Genomic DNA, 17,977 nt, shown 5'->3' on the forward strand with positions numbered 1-17,977 from the left:
ATGCTTTGGGGCTGTTTTTCTGCAAAGGGACCAGGACGACTGATCCGTGTAAAGGAAAGAATGAATGGGGCCATGTATCGTGAGATTTTGAGTGAAAACCTCCTTCCATCAGCATGGGCATTTAAGATGAAACGTGGCTGGGTCTTTCAGCATGACAATGATCCCAAACACACCGCCCGGGCAACGAAGGAGTGGCTTCGTAAGAAGCATTTCAAGGTCCTGGAGTGGCCTAGCCAGTCTCCAGATCTCAACCCCATAGAAAATCTTTGGAGGGAGTTGAAAGTCCATGTTGCCCAGCGACAGCCCCAAAACATCACTGGAGATCTGCATGGAGGAATGGGCCAAAATAGGAATGGAGGAATGGGCCAAAATACCAGCAACAGTGTGTGAAAACCTTGTGAAGACTTACAGAAAACGTTTAACCTGTGTCATTGCCAACAAAGGGTATATAACAAAGTATTGAGAAACTTTTGTTATTGACCAAATACTTATTTCCCACCATAATTTGCAAATAAATTCATTAAAAATCCTACAATGTGATTTTCTGGATTTTTTTTCTCATTTTGTCTGTCATAGTTTACGTGTACCTATGATGAAAATTACAGGCCTCTCATCTTTTTAAGTGGGAGAACTTGCACAATTGGTGGCTGACTAAATACTTTTTTCTTGTGATCATTTTGACCCCACGGGGTGAGATCTCCCAGATCGAGGGAGATTATCAGTGGTCTTGTATGTCTTCCATTTCCTAATAATTGCTCCCACAGTTGATTTCTTCAAACCAAGCTGCTTACCTATTGCAGATTCAGTCTTCCCAACCTGGTGCAGGTCTACAATTTTGTTTCTGGTGTCCTTTGACAGCTCTTTGGTCTTGGCCATAGTGGAGTTTGGAGTGTGACTGTTTGAGGTTGTGGACAGGTGTGTTTTATACTGATAACAAGTTCAAACAGGTGCCATTAATACAGGTAACGAGTGGAGGACAGAGGAGCCTCTTAAAGAAGAAGTTACAGGTCTGTGAGAGCCAGAAATCTTGCTTGTTTGTAGGTGACCAAATACTTATTTTCCACCATAATTTGCAAATAAATTCATTAAAAATCCAACAATGTGATTTTCAGGATTTTTTTCTCTCAATTTGTCTGTCATAGTTGACGTGTACCTATGATGAAAATTATAGGCCTCTCTCAACTCTTTAAGTGGGAGAACTTGCACAATTGGTGGCTGACTAAATACTTTTTTTCCCCACTGTAAATTGTAAAATAGTTGGGAAGAGATTTTTGACGTACCGATCCCATGGCATAGTGTTTATGAACTGACACGCAAAACAACACCGAATTCAAAAATTAGAATCTTTCAATTTAAATTATTATATGAAATTCTTGCTACCAATAGAATGTTATTTATATGGGGGATACAATCTTCCCAGCTCTGCAGATTTTGCTGTGAAGAGACAGAATCATTAGATCATTTGTTTTGGTTCTGTCCATTTGTAGCTTGTTTTTGGACACAGGTCCAGGAATGGCTAAAGGATTGCAATATTTACCTGAAGCTAACCTTGCAGATAGCATTACTGGGTGATCTGAAAAGTCATAGTCAATCGATCAATAATATAATAATACTTTTAGCTAAAATGTTTATTTTTAATTCACAATCTGTAGAAGCAATGAGAATAGAAAGGTTCAGAACTTTTGTAAAACATCACAGTACGGTTGAAATATATATGGCAAATAGAAATCCTATATGGATGGTGTTAAAAGATAGATGGGAGGTATTGAATGGAGTTGAAGGATGGGACTAATAACAAATAACAATAAATAATAACAAGATAACTAATAATGTAAGCATACTGTGTCCATAATAAGTATATAGGTTGTGTGTTGGGAGCTTTTGGGAAAGAGCACAGTTAGAAAGATATGGCATATAGAAGCAAACCGGATGGACATCATGAAAATGATCAGAGAGGTTGAGAGTAGAAGTAGTTCAGGAGCAAAAACAAATAAAATTGAATTATTGTAAAATTGAATGTGTTCATAAGGTGTAAATAGTAAGTATAGGCTGGAAGTAGAGGCCTGGGCATTGTTGTTCACTAATTTACCCCAAGTAGGGAAAGGATGGCGGGGTTGAAAAGTAATAAAGGGGAGTATATATATAAAAAAACATGGGGGATTGGAAGTGATGCAGACAATTACATTGATGGAAGTTACAATCTATCTGCAATATTAAGCTGATCTATCCCCCAAAAAAAAAAAAAAAAAAAAGAAAAAAAAAAAGAAATAATAGACAATGATGAATTCTACCAATCTCTTACCTTCAACCCTACAGAGGACCTAAAAACTGAATTGAAAGGGATCCTCACAGAAGCTAAGGAGAATGGCTACATTTCAGACAATGAGTTCAAATTTCTTTTCAATGGCAGTCCACGTATGGCTTCTTTTTACCTTCTTCCAAAAGTACACAAATCTTGAAAATCCCCCAGGCAGGCCAGTCATTAGTGGTAATGAAAGTCTGACAGAACCCATCTCTAAGTACATTGATTACTTTATTAAGCCTTTTCTGACGTCACTCCCAGCCTATCTTCAAGATACCGCAGATGTGTTGAACAAAATTAAGGAATTGAATAATATAGGTAGAGCTTCCTTTTTAGTCACCATGGATGTGGAGTCTCTATACACCACCATTGAACATGAACAAGGTTTGGCAGCTATGCACCATTTCTTGAGTCCCCGACCTGAAACTGAGATGCCTCCTACAGAATTCATTGTCTCACTGACTGAATGGACTCTTAATCATAACATCTTTATCTTTCAGGACCGTATTTTTAAACAGGTCAAAGGATGTGCCATGGGAGCTTGCTACAGCCCTTCCTACGCTGATTTGTACTTGGGTAAATGGGAAAATGACTTCATTTTGGATCCTTCTATTAACCATTTCTTTGACCGGATTATATGGTGGGGACGCTATATTGATGATGTTTGCCTGTTTTGGTCCGGCTCAGAAGATTTCCTTCCACCAATACCTTAACAGCATTAATCCTAACATCAAACTAACTATGGAGTACAGCAAGGATAACATTCATTTTTTGGACCTCGACATTAGTAAAAATGACAAAGGTTGTTTGCACACATCAATCTTTAGGAAGCCTACAGATAGGAATACCATTCTGAGGGCAGACAGCTTTCACCCCAAAAGGCTAAAAGAGAATATTCCATATCGCCAATTCCAAAGAGTCCGCAGAATTTGCGATCAGGAAACAGACTACAGTGTCAAATCTGCTGAATTGGAGAATCGCTTCTTGAATCGGGGTTACAGCGTTCAGGTCCTGAAAGATGCAGGTATAAGGGCTGGATTACTTGACAGAGAGAACTTGTTGCGAAGGGGAGTGCCTCGTGATACATCAGAGAGAGTGTATTTTGTTACAAAATACAGCACTGAAGCAGAGAACATTAAAATAATCATTAAAAAGAATTGGGGAATCATCCAAAGTGAGACGCTACCATGCCAAGTCTTTCCTGAGCCACCAGTCATAAAGCTTTAAGAGATGTCCTACCCTAAATGACAAATTAGTCCACAGTTATCTTCCGGGTGACTCTCAAAAAACTTGGCTTGACCACAAACCCAAGGGCTCTTTTAAATGTAACCAGTGCAACCATTGCAGAAATATTGCACAGAAAAAGTATTTTGTTGACACAGCTTCCAAAATGGAGTATTACGTCAAGCATTTCATTAACTGCAAAACCACTCATGTCATCTATAGATTGGAATGTCCACAGTGCAAGGTGTTCTACATTGGACGGACAAAGAGACCCTTCAAGACCGCTTAGCGGAACACAAGTACGCCATACGGGTAGGCAATGAACACTACCCCATGGCAAGGCACTACAAGTCCTTACACCATGGTAACCCTGCCTCCCTACAAGCTATGGGTATTGATCATATTCCGGCCTCTATTAGAAAAGGGGACCGTCTGAAACAGTTAAACCAAAGGGAAAGTTTTTGGATTTACAAACTACAGGCCACTAAATACCCTGGTGTAAATGAAGATATGGATTTCGCACCCTTCCTGTAGGGTTGTGATAGGTCAATTTGCTGTCATCTAGTGGACATTGTGCTCAATTGCCCTCAGCTATGTTTAGACTGTTGTTGTTCATGTTTTGCTGGTTTCTAGTGTACTATGGAATATATTGCTTTCTTATTTTTGACACTTTTCCCAGTCATATTTAAGGTTAGAACTACCTTTCTAAGTGTTCTGATACTTCTAACTTGGAGTTGTATTTGTATGATAACATAGTTACAGTATTTCACTTTTTAATGTGTATAGTATTGCCTACTAGGTGTGTCCAATCAACTTTGTAACCACTCCCTCTTCAAATTAGGGCTAATTGGAAAAGCTGTTCAAAAGAGGACATTGTATTTCTTCTTTGTACTCCCTGACGAAGGCCATGCAGCCGAAACGCGTCGGATTTCAAACAAATCTTGTTTCTATTGAACATGCCATACTAATAAAGGCATTTTAGTTAATTATATGAAGAGTGCCTTGGTCCTCCTTTCTTTTTGAAAAAATGTGAGCCATTCCACGAATAGAGTGCCTTTTGGGTAGTGTAGTTTTGTAAAAAATAACCATTTTTTCATAACAAACATGTTTTACCATCTCAAGCGGTTAAATTAAGAAAAATGACTTCAAAAGGTGACTAAAAGTGCCAGGGTTGACTCGCCTGTAACAGGGTTAACGATTTATTCTAAAAATCAACAGTTGATAACTGTAACTTATCGATAAACACATATTTCCATATAGTTTTTGGCTAACTGTCATGTATAGTACTGGTGATAGCCACACATTCAGGGTCTGTTCTACAGCCTACTTGAAATGTAGATCAGTAAAGTGGAGTCTGTGGTGAAGATCACTTGGGGGCAGGCTCTCCACTGGCCCATTCTCTTCATCCATCATCTTTCACTTTGACATCACTGTCATCGCCGTCGTCATCATCTTCCCCCTCAGGCAGTGGAATATTCCTGTCACGGCAGATATTGTGCAGGATGGCACAGATGACACTAATCCTACTCACCCTCTCTGGCTTCAACTTGATGTCTGCTTGCAGGACGGGAAATCTCCTCTTCATTTGGCTGATGCCCCTCCTCATCACACCTCGTGTTTTCTTAAGTGCCCTGAAAATAACCACCACAACACCTGTATCACTAAGATAGGTCAAATGGATACAAGACAGAGAAGGGGATACTGACAATTGGATAACCGCACGGTTTCATTCCTCCTCGGGTGGTTATGTCGTAAGTATTCAACTCACAAATTTGCTATGACAACAAACTTACTTCAATTAAAGTTAAACTCAATTAAGAGGTTGAGTTTAAACATGTATATGACACCATATTACCTATTGTAGTTCAACTGTGGGCCAGGCAGTGGACGGAGGTAAGGTGTGAGCAGACATTGTCTGCAAGGGTATCCACTGTCCCCCAGCAAGTGATATCCAGCAAGAGCAAGAACCCCCTCAATCTGTTTGAGGCCACCCTCACTCAGTATCTCCTGATCCACACTCTTCTGCACGACATAAAGAATCTTACAGTGTGCATCGAACACCACGTGGGTGTCGATTAAGATAATCGGGTCTCCAGGGAAATTCTTGAACTCCTTGTTGTATGTTGTACTTAATACTGAGCTGCTTCTAAAGGTTGTGCCAATGACTCCAGCAACACTGGGGAAGCCAGCTATTGCCTTAAACCTAGCTTGGTTGTGTTGGAGCTGACTGGCATCTTGCGGGAAGGCAACGAACTGGCTTACTAGTTGAGGATCTGAGTCATTGATAGTTTGTGTTATCACCGTTCTGACATGGGCTATAGAGGAGCTTGACAGTCCCAAATCGTCACTACTGCACGGTAGCATCTTGCCTGTGGCCATGTAACCCAGGGTTATTAGTAATTTAACTTCAGGAGAAATGGCTTGACATTGATGTTTTGATGACGTGAGAGTCCCTGACTAACTCTAATACAAACTTAATTCCTGCCTGATCAAGCCTGTATCTTCTCAGAAACACCTTGTCATCACACATTAATAAAGCAACTTTGTTTTTCACAGTATGATGGGTTTCCTGTTTAAAATGTCCTCCCAAAACATGCCCCGGCCAATAATGATGATTCCTCATATGCCTTAGCAGGTCTGCCTTCGCGCTGTAGCATGTCACAATCTTGTGACCTGTGTGAACGGTCATATGGATTCTCAGATTAGTATTGTGAGCGAAGCATTTGCCACAGACATGGCAACAATATTGTTTCCCTTTGCAACTCCACTTTAACCCTGATGATGTTTCTCCCTTCTCAACCCAAGCATTTTCTCTGGTTTTAGTCGCCTCATCAGCAGCGCACTCTGAATTTACTGCAGAGAAGAGCTGAGAATCACTGTAGTTCTCTTCATTCACTTCTGTTTCCATCTGCTCAGTTGTGTTGGTTGATAGAGATTCACTCTGTCTGTTCTTTACAGTATGTCTTTGGAAAAAGTGTGAGGGCTGAGGTGGATCCTGATCACAGTCACTTTTAATATAGGTAGGGTTGAATATGAACTCTTTGATATCAGCCTCCAGCCCTTGAGGTTGGTCCCCCCTGACTGACCCAGAACAACTCCTCCTCCCTCTCTTTAATCTGTGTGTGCTCTTTCTGACTGGTCCTGAGGTGGTCTTCCTCTTTAATCTGTGTGGGTTCGGAGTCCTGTTCATCTTTAATCTGTGTGGGCTCTGGGTCTTGGCCCAAACTGGGCTCCCCTCTTGTTTACTGTGCACAGGAGGAACCACTTCAGATACCTGTAGTGTGAGCTGCTGGTGGTCTTGAGGAAAGAATAGAAGAAAACATTCAATGCATTTTCCAATTCAATCGTAGTTTTGTTCGGATGGTTTTGTAAAGATAACTTTTTTCAGATTTCTATGCTTCAAAACAGCTAATAATTAACAGCCAACTAACAACATAACCGTTTGTTCAGCAGTGGCTTTGGCTGGCTAAATTTGACATATTTACAACAAACTTGTGGCAAGCATTCTAGCCAATCTAGATAACTAGGTAGAGAGGTAGGTAAGTTATATCCCCTGCCTAGTTACAAACCTGTTCTATGTAACTTTCTCTCGGGTCCCAAAACCAAATCTAGCAGCCTTTGTAGACGTTCAATCTCCTCGTTTGAACGGGATAATTATTCATTGTACTCTGCTAACGATTTATTTAATGCCCCGGATATCTCCACAGCAGCCGCTGATAATCGGTCGGTAAGAAACGTGTTAAATAGCTGTAATTTTGACATTTTGAGGGGAATCCTAGTCCAGTTAACTCCCACCATCTTTTGGAAATTGGGACGTAGAAAATAATGCGCTACTTGTTCTTCTTCTTCTTTTTCTTCAGTGGTTTTTAAATGGCGGTTGGCAACCAACTTTAGTGGTGCATTACCGCCACCAGCTGGACTGGAGTGTGGACCAGAGACGGAAGGTCTAAAAACAGTCTCCCTAAGGAAACGGAATACATAATTAAATACATCACCTGAAGTTTTTCTTAACAATTAAATTGAACTTGGATTTTTTAAATTAATTTTTATGTGAAAATTAATTACTTAATGAATATCGCTAGCTGCAACACAATAACATAATGAATACAATTTGTATGTCTCTGCTTTCACTATGAAGGAAGTTTGAGGTAGTTTCACAAGCCAATGCTAACTAGCATTAGTGCTATGACTGGAAGTCTACAGGAACAGTTAGCATGCTAGCTGTTCCTGTTCATCCGACTCTGGGGAAGTAGATAAATGGCTTCATTGCCAAAATCTATTACTATCCCTTTAATATTACATTTACATTTTAATCATTTAGCAGACATTCTTATCCAGAGCGACTTACAGTTAGTGAGTGCATACATTTTTTTTTTCATACTGGAGGAAATTACAGTCATTGGAGCTAATTACAGGGTTTTTTCTGTATAGAAAATTCTTAGGCGGGCCGTCTAAGTAGAGCTCTGCTACCCGACCCGAGCCCGACGGGCCCCGACATTATACATTGGGTTAGAGCCGGGTAGGGTCTGTTTTTCCATCAATAACTAGGGTACGGGCAGGGCTCGGGTATCACTAAATTGATCCCTAACATTTTGAAGCTGAGCCATTTGCAAGTGCTCTGCTGCGCAGTACAGTCATATCTGACTAAGATCATAACATTGTGTCAGAAGTGTTTCAACATAATCAAATATAAAACAGGAGAGATTATTTCACAGTAAATAATGTTCCTTGAGATTAGAATGATGAAAAGTAGCTAACAGATAACTTCTCTCTCATGTCTCTTCATTGAGCAGAGCAGCCCAAGCTGAGTAGTTGCTATGGATACTCACAGACTCAGAGCGCCATGAGCAGAGTGCATGCAGAGCAAACTGCGCACAAGGAACGAGTGACAGACAGAGAGGAGCAGCTAATGGATTTACTAAGGAGGAAATTATTTCTGATTTCTGGTTTCAGGCCGGGCCTTAAATTTGTCAGAAGCAATCGGGCCTGTGTAGTGTAGGGCCTGAACATTGGGCTTAAAAACGTCATGCCCGTGCAGGGCTCTATGTCTAAGTGGTAATTTTCAGAATGGAAAACCTGTTTCAGTTAAACCAGAAGCATGGAGAAAAGATATTGAACTACTGTATATACAGTACCAGTCAAACGTTTGGACACACCTACTCATTCAAGAGTTTTCCTTTATTTTTACTATTGTCTATATTGTAGAAAATTTACATTTTAGTCATTTAGCGGACGCTCTTATCCAGAGCGACTTACAGTTAGTGAAGACATCAAAACTATGAAATAACTCAAATAGCCACCGTTTGCCTTTATGACAGCTTTGCACATTCTTGGCATTCTCTCAATCAGCTTCACCTGGAATGCTTTTCCAAGAGTCTTGAAGGAGTTCCCACATATGCTGAGCACTTGTTGGCTGCTTTTCCTTCACTCTGCCGTCCGACTCATCCCAAACCATCTCAATTGGGTTGAGTTCGGGGGATTGTGGAGGCCAGGTCATCTGATGCAGCACTCCATCACTCTCCTTCTTGGTCAAATAGCTCTTACACAGCCTGGAGGTGTGTTTTGGGTCATTGTCCTGTTAAAAAACAAATGATAGTCCCACTAAGCGCCAACCAGATGGGATGGCGTATGGCTGCAGAATGCTATGGTAGACATGCTGGTTAAGTGTGCCTTGAATTCTAAATAAATCACTAACAGTGTCACCAGCAAAGCACCCCCACATCATCACACCTCCTCATCCATGCTTCACGGTGGGAACCACATATGTGGAGATCACCCGTTCACCTACTCTGCCTCTCACAAAGACACGGCGGTTGGAACTAAAAATCTCAAATTTGGACTCATCAGACCAAAGGACAGATTTCTACCGGTCTAATGTCCATTGCGAGTGTTTCTTGGCTCAAGCAAGTCTCTTCTTATTGGTGTCCTTTAGTAGTGGTTTCTTTGCAGCAATTCGACCATGAAGGCCTGATTCAAGCAGTCTCCTCTTAACAGTTGATGTTGAGATGTGTCTGTTATTTGAACTCTGTGAAGCATTTATTTGGGCTGCAATTTCTGAGGCTGGTAACTCTGATGAACTTCTCCTCTGCAGCAGAGGTAACTCTGGTTCTTCCATTCCTGTGGCGGTCCTCATGTGAGACAGTTTCATCATAGCACTTGATGGTTTTTGCGACTGCACATGAAGAAACTTCCAAAGTTCTTGATATGTTCCGGATTGACTGACCTTCATGTCTTAAAGTAATGATGTACTGTTGTTTCTCTTTGCTTATTTGAGCTGTTCTTGCCATAATATGGACATGGTCTTTTACCAAATAGGGCTACAGTGAGAGAAAAAAGTATTTGATCCCCTGCTGATTTTGTACGTTTGCCCACTGACAAAGACATGATCAGTCTATAATTTTAATGGTAGGTTTATTTAAACAGTGAGAGACAGAATAACAACAAATAAATCCAGAAAAATGCATGTCAAAAATGTTATTAATTGATTTGCATTTTAATGAGGGAAATAAGTATTTGACCCCTCTGCAAAACATGACTTAGTACTTGGTGGCAAAACCCTTGTTGGCAATCACAGAGGTCAGACGTTTCTTGTAGTTGGCCACCAGGTTTGCACACATCTCAGGAGGGTTTTTGTCCCACTCCTCTTTGCAGATCTTCCAAGTCACTCCTCTTTGCAGATCTTCCAAGTCATTAAGGTTTTGAGGCTGACGTTTGGCAACTCGAACCTTCAGCTCCCTCCAAAGATTTTCTATGGGATTAAGGTCTGCAGACTGGCTAGGCCACTCCAGGACCTTAATGTGCTTCTTCAATTTTGGTCTCATCTGACCACAACACTTTCACCCAGTTCTCCTCTGAATCATTCAGATGTTCATTGGCAAACTTCAGATGGCCCTGTATATGTGCTTTCTTGAGCAGGGGCGACCTTGCGGGCGCTGCAGAATTTCAGTCCTTCACGACGTAGTGTGTTACCAATTGTTTTCTTGGTGACTATGGTCCCAGCTGCCTTGAGATCATTAACAAGATCCTCCCGTGTAGTTCTGTGCTGATTCCTCACCGTTCTCATGATCATTGCAACTCCATGAGGTAAGATCTTGCATGGAGCCCCAGGCCGAGGGAGATTGACAGGTCTTTTGTGTTTCTTCCATTTGCAAATAATTGCACCAACTGTTGTCACCTTCTCACCAAGCTGCTTGGCGATGGTCTTGTAGCCCATTCCAGCCTTGTGTAGGTCTACAATCTTGTCCCTGACATCCTTGGAGAGCTCTTTGGTCTTGGCCATGGTGGAGAGTTTGGAATCTGATTGATTGATTGCTTCTGTGGACAGGTGTCTTTTATACAGGTAACAAACTGAGATTAGGAGCGCTCCCTTTAAGAGTGTGCTCCTAATCTCAGCTCGTTACCTGTATAAAAGACACCTGGGAGCCAGACATCTTCTGATTGAGAGGGGGTCAAATACTTATTTCCCTCATTAAAATGCAAATCAATTTGTTTTTCTGGATTTTTTTGTTGTTATTCTGTCTCTCACTGTTCAAATAAACCTACCATTAAAATTATAGACTGATCATTTCTTTGTCAGTGGGCAAACGTACAAAATCAGCAGGGGATCAAATACTTTTTTCCCTCACTGTATCTTCTGTATACCCCCCCTACCTTGTCACAACACAACTGATTGGCTCAAACACATTAAGGAAAGAAATTCCACAAATTAACTTTTAACAAGGCAAACCTGTTAATTGAAATGCATTCCAGGTGACTACCTCATGAAGCTGGTTGAGAGAATGCCAAGCATGTGCAAAGCTGTCAACAAGGCAAAGGGTGGCTAATTTGAAGAATCTCAAATATAAAATATATTTTGATTTGTTTAACACTTTTTTTGTTCCATGATTCCATTATGTGTTATTTCATTGTTTTGATGTCTTCACTATTATTCTACAATATAGAAAAATTGTAAAAATAAAGAAAAACCCTGGAATGAGTAGGTGTGTCCAAACTTTTGACTGGTACTGTACTTAAGTATCAAAAGTAAAAGTATAATTTAAAAATCCTTAAGCAAACCAGACGGCACGATTTTCTTGTTTTTTTATTTATCGATAGCCAGGGTCACACTCAGAAATCATTTACAAACGAAGCATTTGTGATTAGTGAGTCCGCCAGATCAGAGGCAGTGGGGATGACCAGGGATGTTCTCTTGACAAGTGTGTGAATTGGACACTTTTAAAATGTAACTAGTGTCAGGGAAAATGATGGAGTAAAAAATTCATTATTTTCTTTAGAAATGTAGTGGTGTAATAGTTATCAAAAATATAAATAGTAAAGTACAGATACCCCCAAAACGACTTAAGTTGTACTTGATGGTATTTTTACATAAGTACTTTACCTCATTGCTCTCACTTGTAGGACATAGTAAAACGCTGTTTCATAGTAACCGCTCTGCGCATAGCACACAAGTGGATACGACCTAAAACGTAAATGTTATTGTTGACGTCATTTACATCTCAAATGTTACTTTATTGCCAAAATAAATAAAAATTGTCCATGTCTAAAAAGGCCAAGGGCTTTCAGAATAAGTTCTCTAATTACTGCAGTTTATTCATACAAAATAGACAGAACACAGGAACACAGAATAACACATCTTTGACATATATTGTAGAGCAGTGGTATCCAAAGTCCCGGTCACGACCCCTAGTGGGGTCGTAAAATAAATTAATAAGAGTACAGATTCTTGTATGGGACAATATATAAACTGTTTTTAGAAAGATAATTGGAAAAACACACTTTTGAGTAAATGTATTTATTGGTTTCTTTTCATTTAGAAAATGTAATGAATTGAAGGTTATTTGAGGTAAAAATTTTAATGTACCGATTTTAAGGTTACCTCATTTGATTTAGTTTGAATACCACTGTGTTGGGCTACACTAACAAAGGACACATAAGTGTTCAGTCATATGACATATCCAAGGAGATATACATTAGGATGACACATTTCTAGATCAGGTTGGTAAGAACACACAAGATGCATATCAATGGTGCTTACTGCGGGGTTTAAGACATATTTGATATATTTTTTTTCACAGGACAGACCTCTATTAAACATCTCCACAACATCAAGGGAAAATCCGAAATTTCTGGCACCAAACTAATTTTAAAGATACAACAACTCAAAATCTGAGAGAATGTTAGTCACACATGGGAGTTCTTACTGCTATTGTTTAAGTTAGAATAATAATTTCAAGCATTAGCCTAACTGAAAGCAAAAAAAAAAAAAAAAAATGTTTTGTACATTAGGTATAACTTCAAAAGCACAAAGAGCTCCTTGGGCACTGACCAAAATTGACAATGGTCGCATTAAGCATTTCTGAAATGCAATTTGTGTGGTTGTGCAGAATGTCATATTCACATGATTGTTCAAAGAATTCTGTCATATTAATGCATTTGAAATGCTTCCTGTAGTCATTGAGGGCCATTTAAGGTTACGTTTTCAGCTATACTTGGTTTCTGTATAACCACTAATATTTGACTAAAAGTCCATGCACATATCCCATTTCACAAAATAGAAAAATAAAACGCTCTACACCCACAAAAATATTTGCAATTGTGTTTAACTTTACAATATTATGTTATTAAAGGGATTTTTTAAAAATCTTTACAGGCTGATTTGTTTGTTGTGTTCACATGACAGAAGAGAAGAGCATAATTTCATTGTCGCCCATATCCGAAGGCTGAATTACCGGAACTGCGCAGGCTCATCAAGCGCAGCGTTGGGGTCAATTCAGTTTTGAATTCAAATTCACTTCACAAACGGAATAAATCCTCAGAAATAAAAAAAGCTATTTTCTATTCAAGAATTACATTTCAATTCGCATCCTGAATTAAACTGAATTAAGCCCAGCCCTGTTCAGGAGGATCATATTAATCCAGGGCTAGACTCCAGTCTCCTCCTCCCTTCCTTTCCCAACTGATCTCTGATCCATGTAGACTAGACAGGTGTAGAAACCACACACAGGGGTTTCTACAATCCACCTGGGTTTCTCCACTGTATTGCTTTCACCTGTCCAGCCCTCTCTGATCAGTGATCCCTAGAAAGGATAAAGGATGAGGTTAAGAGTACTCTTCAATGGCCCAGATGTAAAATACTCTAGGTGTAATCCAAATATGAACCGAATCACACCCAGATAAGGTTACCATATGTGACTTTCTTTACATAGTAGGCTGTGCAACAATTCCAGTCAGTCACTGCACCTCTGGGATTACAGTTGAGCAGACCAAATACTGCTTGGCCACTCCAGCATTAAAACCTCCCTGAGAGAGGGGCCAACAAAACCACCTTTCCTGAGGTTCTTAGGCTGGCCAATTGACAGATATGAGAGATAAAGGGGGCTTAAGGGGAGGAGATAAAAAAAATCATGTTTTTAAAAAATCTCAGCATCCAAGAGCATTTACCTGAGGTGCCTCGGTAACTGTGGGGTCCAATATGAAACCAAAGATAATTTAAGGCGTTTGAGTCAACACATTTAGTATGGTTTAAAAACAGCCAAGATGTAGTTTGTCATTTCATTTACAAAACTAGATAGATAGCCAGAGCTATGACATGTTCCTCCGCTGGGGAAAAATGGGTTTCTGTTCAACTTTGGCACTCTCCTTAACAATAACATTGCCTTCTAACCAAGCAAAAATTGAAAATGGTTGTCAATCTCCATCTAACTCAGTTTGTTATTCTGTCATTCTCTTTGTTCCAGCATGTCTTTACCGTACAAGAACAGATGCTGTCCTCTCTCCAAGTAAGGCAACCCTGGAGAGAGACAGAATGAAAGACAAGACAGAACAGAGGTGCTGATTAAAACACTCCTCCAGCCAATGGCTTCCTCTTCAAACAACCCTGAATCAAAAGAACGCCATGGAGTTCTTTATGCTCCTTGTCATCTGTGGCCCCTCTCTTTCTTTTCCTTCTCTCTGCCAATGAAGCAACAAGGCCACACAGTGTGGACATTTTTACAGGATTACTTTTTGGCCATCCATAAACTATTTTATCCTAATCTCAACATATACTTACAGTATCGTTTAACGAATGGCTACTACTTTCAATGACTACCTGTATAAGATGCTATAAAACATTCAGCTTCACTAACATTTTCTGTCCTTTTTTTTTTTTTTTTTATATCATTCCCACTTTGAAAACAGACATGAATTTTAAAAAACTAGATGCAAAAACAGAAAAGACAATCTAACAACCTTTCCAAATTCACCCTTCAGTTATTGCCCAGATGTTTAAAAAAAACAAAGGAAAATAACAAAAACCAGTTAAATGTTTTTGTTGTTGTTGAAATAACTTAAAACAAAACAGACAAATATTAACAGATACAGCACAGGCAGATGGGCAGTCTAACTATAGAAGACGGGGCTTACATGTTGATTTCGGAATTATTGCTTGAACATGCTAACACGAAGTGGCACCTTGTCACTCCCCTGCTCTATCCATGGCCCTACACTCACATCCGGAGCAAGGTTCCTTCTTTACTTCCCGCTGGCCACTTTGAAGTCCCACAGACTCAGTCTGTCATTTTCCTGGAGGGCAGGCATTCCCGGGACCCAGGAGGACCCTGGTCCTCAGCAGGAGAGGGACAGTGGAGAGGGGCATGGGGCAGCTCAGGGTGCATCATGGGAGATATCACAGTGTGTGGAATCCTGAGGGAATGCCCTGGTCACAGTGTGGGACAGAGAGGAGATCTGACCCGACACTCCTTTCTGCCATCTCCCTGCAACCCTCTGCGCAGGCTGGAGACAGGGCAGAGGGCGAAAGGCAATGAGCGTGCCAACAGTCAGCAGAAAGGGGTGGGAGGGATACTTCATCTCATTCTGTGAGCCAAAATATTCTGTTTGTCATAATCTCAATTGTTCAATTTCATCCCACCACTCTGCTCTTCATGCACTATGCTACCTCCCCCTTTATCCCCTGCACACCATGCCCCCATGGAGACGATGGATCCCCCTCTCCCTTCTGCACTCTTATCTGCAGTGACGGAAGCCTGGGGTACCGTCGGGGCCCGTGGGTTGGCGGATCAGGTGATTGTTTGGACGAACCGGTTCTGGCTGGGCACTCACTCGCACTGGTCTAATGGGGAAAGACATCGACATGTAAGCGAATGAGAAACAGCACAATAAGATTATGTTTACATAACCCATACCAGGGTTCTTCAATTCCGGTCCTGGAGGGCCGAAACACCTCTGTTGTTCATCCTCTCCTACTAATCAGGGGCTAATTCAGACCTGGGACACCAGGTGAGTGCAATTAACTACCAGGTAGAAATAAAAAACAGAAGTGTTTCGGCCCTCCAGGACCGGAATTGAAGAACGCTGACCCATACTATTGAGTGTAGGTGTCTAACCTGTCTGGGCTGAGTTTGTCCTGAGGTGTTTCTTCAGAGCTAGCACTACCCAAAATCCTCCTGCGGGCCTCAGCATACTCTGCCTCTCGCTGGGCCAGTGACTTCGGCTGCTGGGTGGGGCGGTTGGATGAACTAGTTGACCCCACAGAACCGTTACTTGAGGGGCGCTTCAGAATTCGGATTTGAGGTGGGGGGGCTGCAGGTTGAGATTCGTCCTGGATAACCATGGCAGTTCGTATAGGGGAGCTAACTGAGCCGACGGTGGCTTTCCTGAGGGAGGGGGCAGAGTTTGAATTAAACAACACATACGTTGTGTTGTATAGCCATAACTTTACTTGGATGTTTTCAGTTAGATTTTATTTCACTCACTTTGTTTTCTGGCTTATCTTCAACTTTGCTTCGAGTCTCCTCTCAATTTCCTGGGAAACAGGCAAATAAACAAATTCTTCATTCAATTATTCAGCGAAAGAATACCTTACATATATAGAGAATCAGAATGAATACATTTTCGTGAGAAAATTGGGTAAAGAAAGAGACTTGGCATGCCATCATTCGACTTAGCACGCTAGCTAGCCAACTAGTTAGTTATCTACATTTAATTCCAGCGCTGAAATGTGATTTGAGTGTTGAGAATTTAGACAATAGTGGCAAAATTGTCTAGTTATAAAGCTAACTACCTAACTGGCATAACTATAGCGAATCCAGTTTCAGTGGAAATTATTCGTTAACTAGTTCGTTATCTAGCTAACGTTAGCTGCTAGCCGATAGACAACTGCTAACTAGCGACACTTTCCACATCCTGGCTAGCTAGCCAACTAGTTACATAATAACTTGCCGCTAGTTAACGACTTTACCAGACTGTTGTTGACTCCCTTTTTACACTTCCGCCTGTTACAAAAATAAACCATATCGTTATATGTAGGCCAGGCCTTTGCAACTCACGATACCCTGGCATGGCTAAACTTGGGCCTGCTGTATCTAACCTTAACTAGTGGAGGCTCCGACATGGCGACAGGCTGTTCACTTCTTTTTCCTCACATTGAATGTTTGACAGGCCAACCACACACATTGAGTATTGAACACAGTTCATATCCTAAAAACAAAACTTTCATCACATTTCTTCCTCACCCCGCTGTCTGCAGCTTCCTCCCAGCTTTCGCAAACCTCTTCATCTTCCATATTACAGCGTCCAAGACCCACACACGAGCTCAGCGTTCACAGTTCACGAGACGAACACACGCTGTAGCTAGCTGGATGTGTGCGCGGATGCGAAATCGAAAAACAAGCAGTCAAAAAAAGACAGAATCAACAGCGACCTCTACTGTATCGACGTTGCATTTGTTAATCGGGAACGCGCATTGGTTCCTGACCTAGAATTGTAGCCTACTCCTACAAAAATATTTGTTACAAATATTTTCCTTTAATGTTGAATGATTTGAATATAGGAGGACCTATGTGTTGTACAGGTTATTGTAGCTATACGTTTACAGAGCTTATCTCTCCATATGACTTCGTTTGTCCCAACTTTGTTATTGTAAGTGACCTTTAATTTAGGTATGCCAACTTGGTCTAAACTTAATCGAGGTGCAGAAATAGACATAGCCCGTGCCCGTTCTCTTCTGTGTGCAGCTACATCAAATAAAATCAAAGTTTATTTGTCACGTGCACAGGATAGAACATGTGTAAACAGTACAGCGAAATGCTTACTTACAAGCTATTCTTCCTCAACAATGCAGTGTACCATATCAAAGGTAAAGAAATAGAAAAATCCAGAATATGATCTTAAAAAGAGCAAGTAATCAATACTAGGTCAGATAAAATAAAAACACAATAAATAAAATAAGAGAAGCTTGCAAGCCGAAGAACACCATCCCAACCGTGAAGCACAGGGGTGGCAGCATCATGCTGTGGGGGTGCTTTGCTGCAGGAGGGACTGGTGCACTTCACAAAACAGATGGCATCATGAGGAAGGAAAATTATGTGGATATATTGAAGCAACATCTCAAGACATCAGTCAGGAAGTTAAAGCTTGGTCGCAAATGGGTCTTCCAAAAGGACAATGACCCCT

The 17,977-nt window shown here is 40.8% G+C and overlaps 1 protein-coding gene and 1 long non-coding RNA gene across 2 annotated transcripts; both read right to left on the reverse strand.

Moving 5' to 3' along the window:
* Positions 1–2,311: 2,311 nt before the first annotated feature.
* Positions 2,312–7,325, reverse strand: LOC121575466. Its single transcript, XR_006002331.2, has 3 exons — positions 7,096–7,325; positions 5,382–6,823; positions 2,312–5,157 (listed from the first exon to the last, which is right to left on the reverse strand). It is a non-coding gene; the product is annotated as an uncharacterized LOC121575466 (long non-coding RNA).
* A 4,765-nt stretch (positions 7,326–12,090) lies between these two features.
* Positions 12,091–17,156, reverse strand: LOC121575453 (SUZ domain-containing protein 1). Its single transcript, XM_041888582.2, has 4 exons — positions 17,038–17,156; positions 16,279–16,328; positions 15,910–16,179; positions 12,091–15,635 (listed from the first exon to the last, which is right to left on the reverse strand). Exons 1-4 carry the CDS (start codon positions 17,086–17,088, stop codon positions 15,530–15,532), a joined length of 477 nt encoding a protein of 158 aa, XP_041744516.1. The 5' UTR covers positions 17,089–17,156; the 3' UTR covers positions 12,091–15,529.
* Positions 17,157–17,977: the final 821 nt, after the last annotated feature.

This window comes from Coregonus clupeaformis, chromosome 10 (genome assembly GCF_020615455.1).
Source record: "Coregonus clupeaformis isolate EN_2021a chromosome 10, ASM2061545v1, whole genome shotgun sequence".
Classification (NCBI taxonomy): domain Eukaryota; kingdom Metazoa; phylum Chordata; class Actinopteri; order Salmoniformes; family Salmonidae; genus Coregonus; species Coregonus clupeaformis.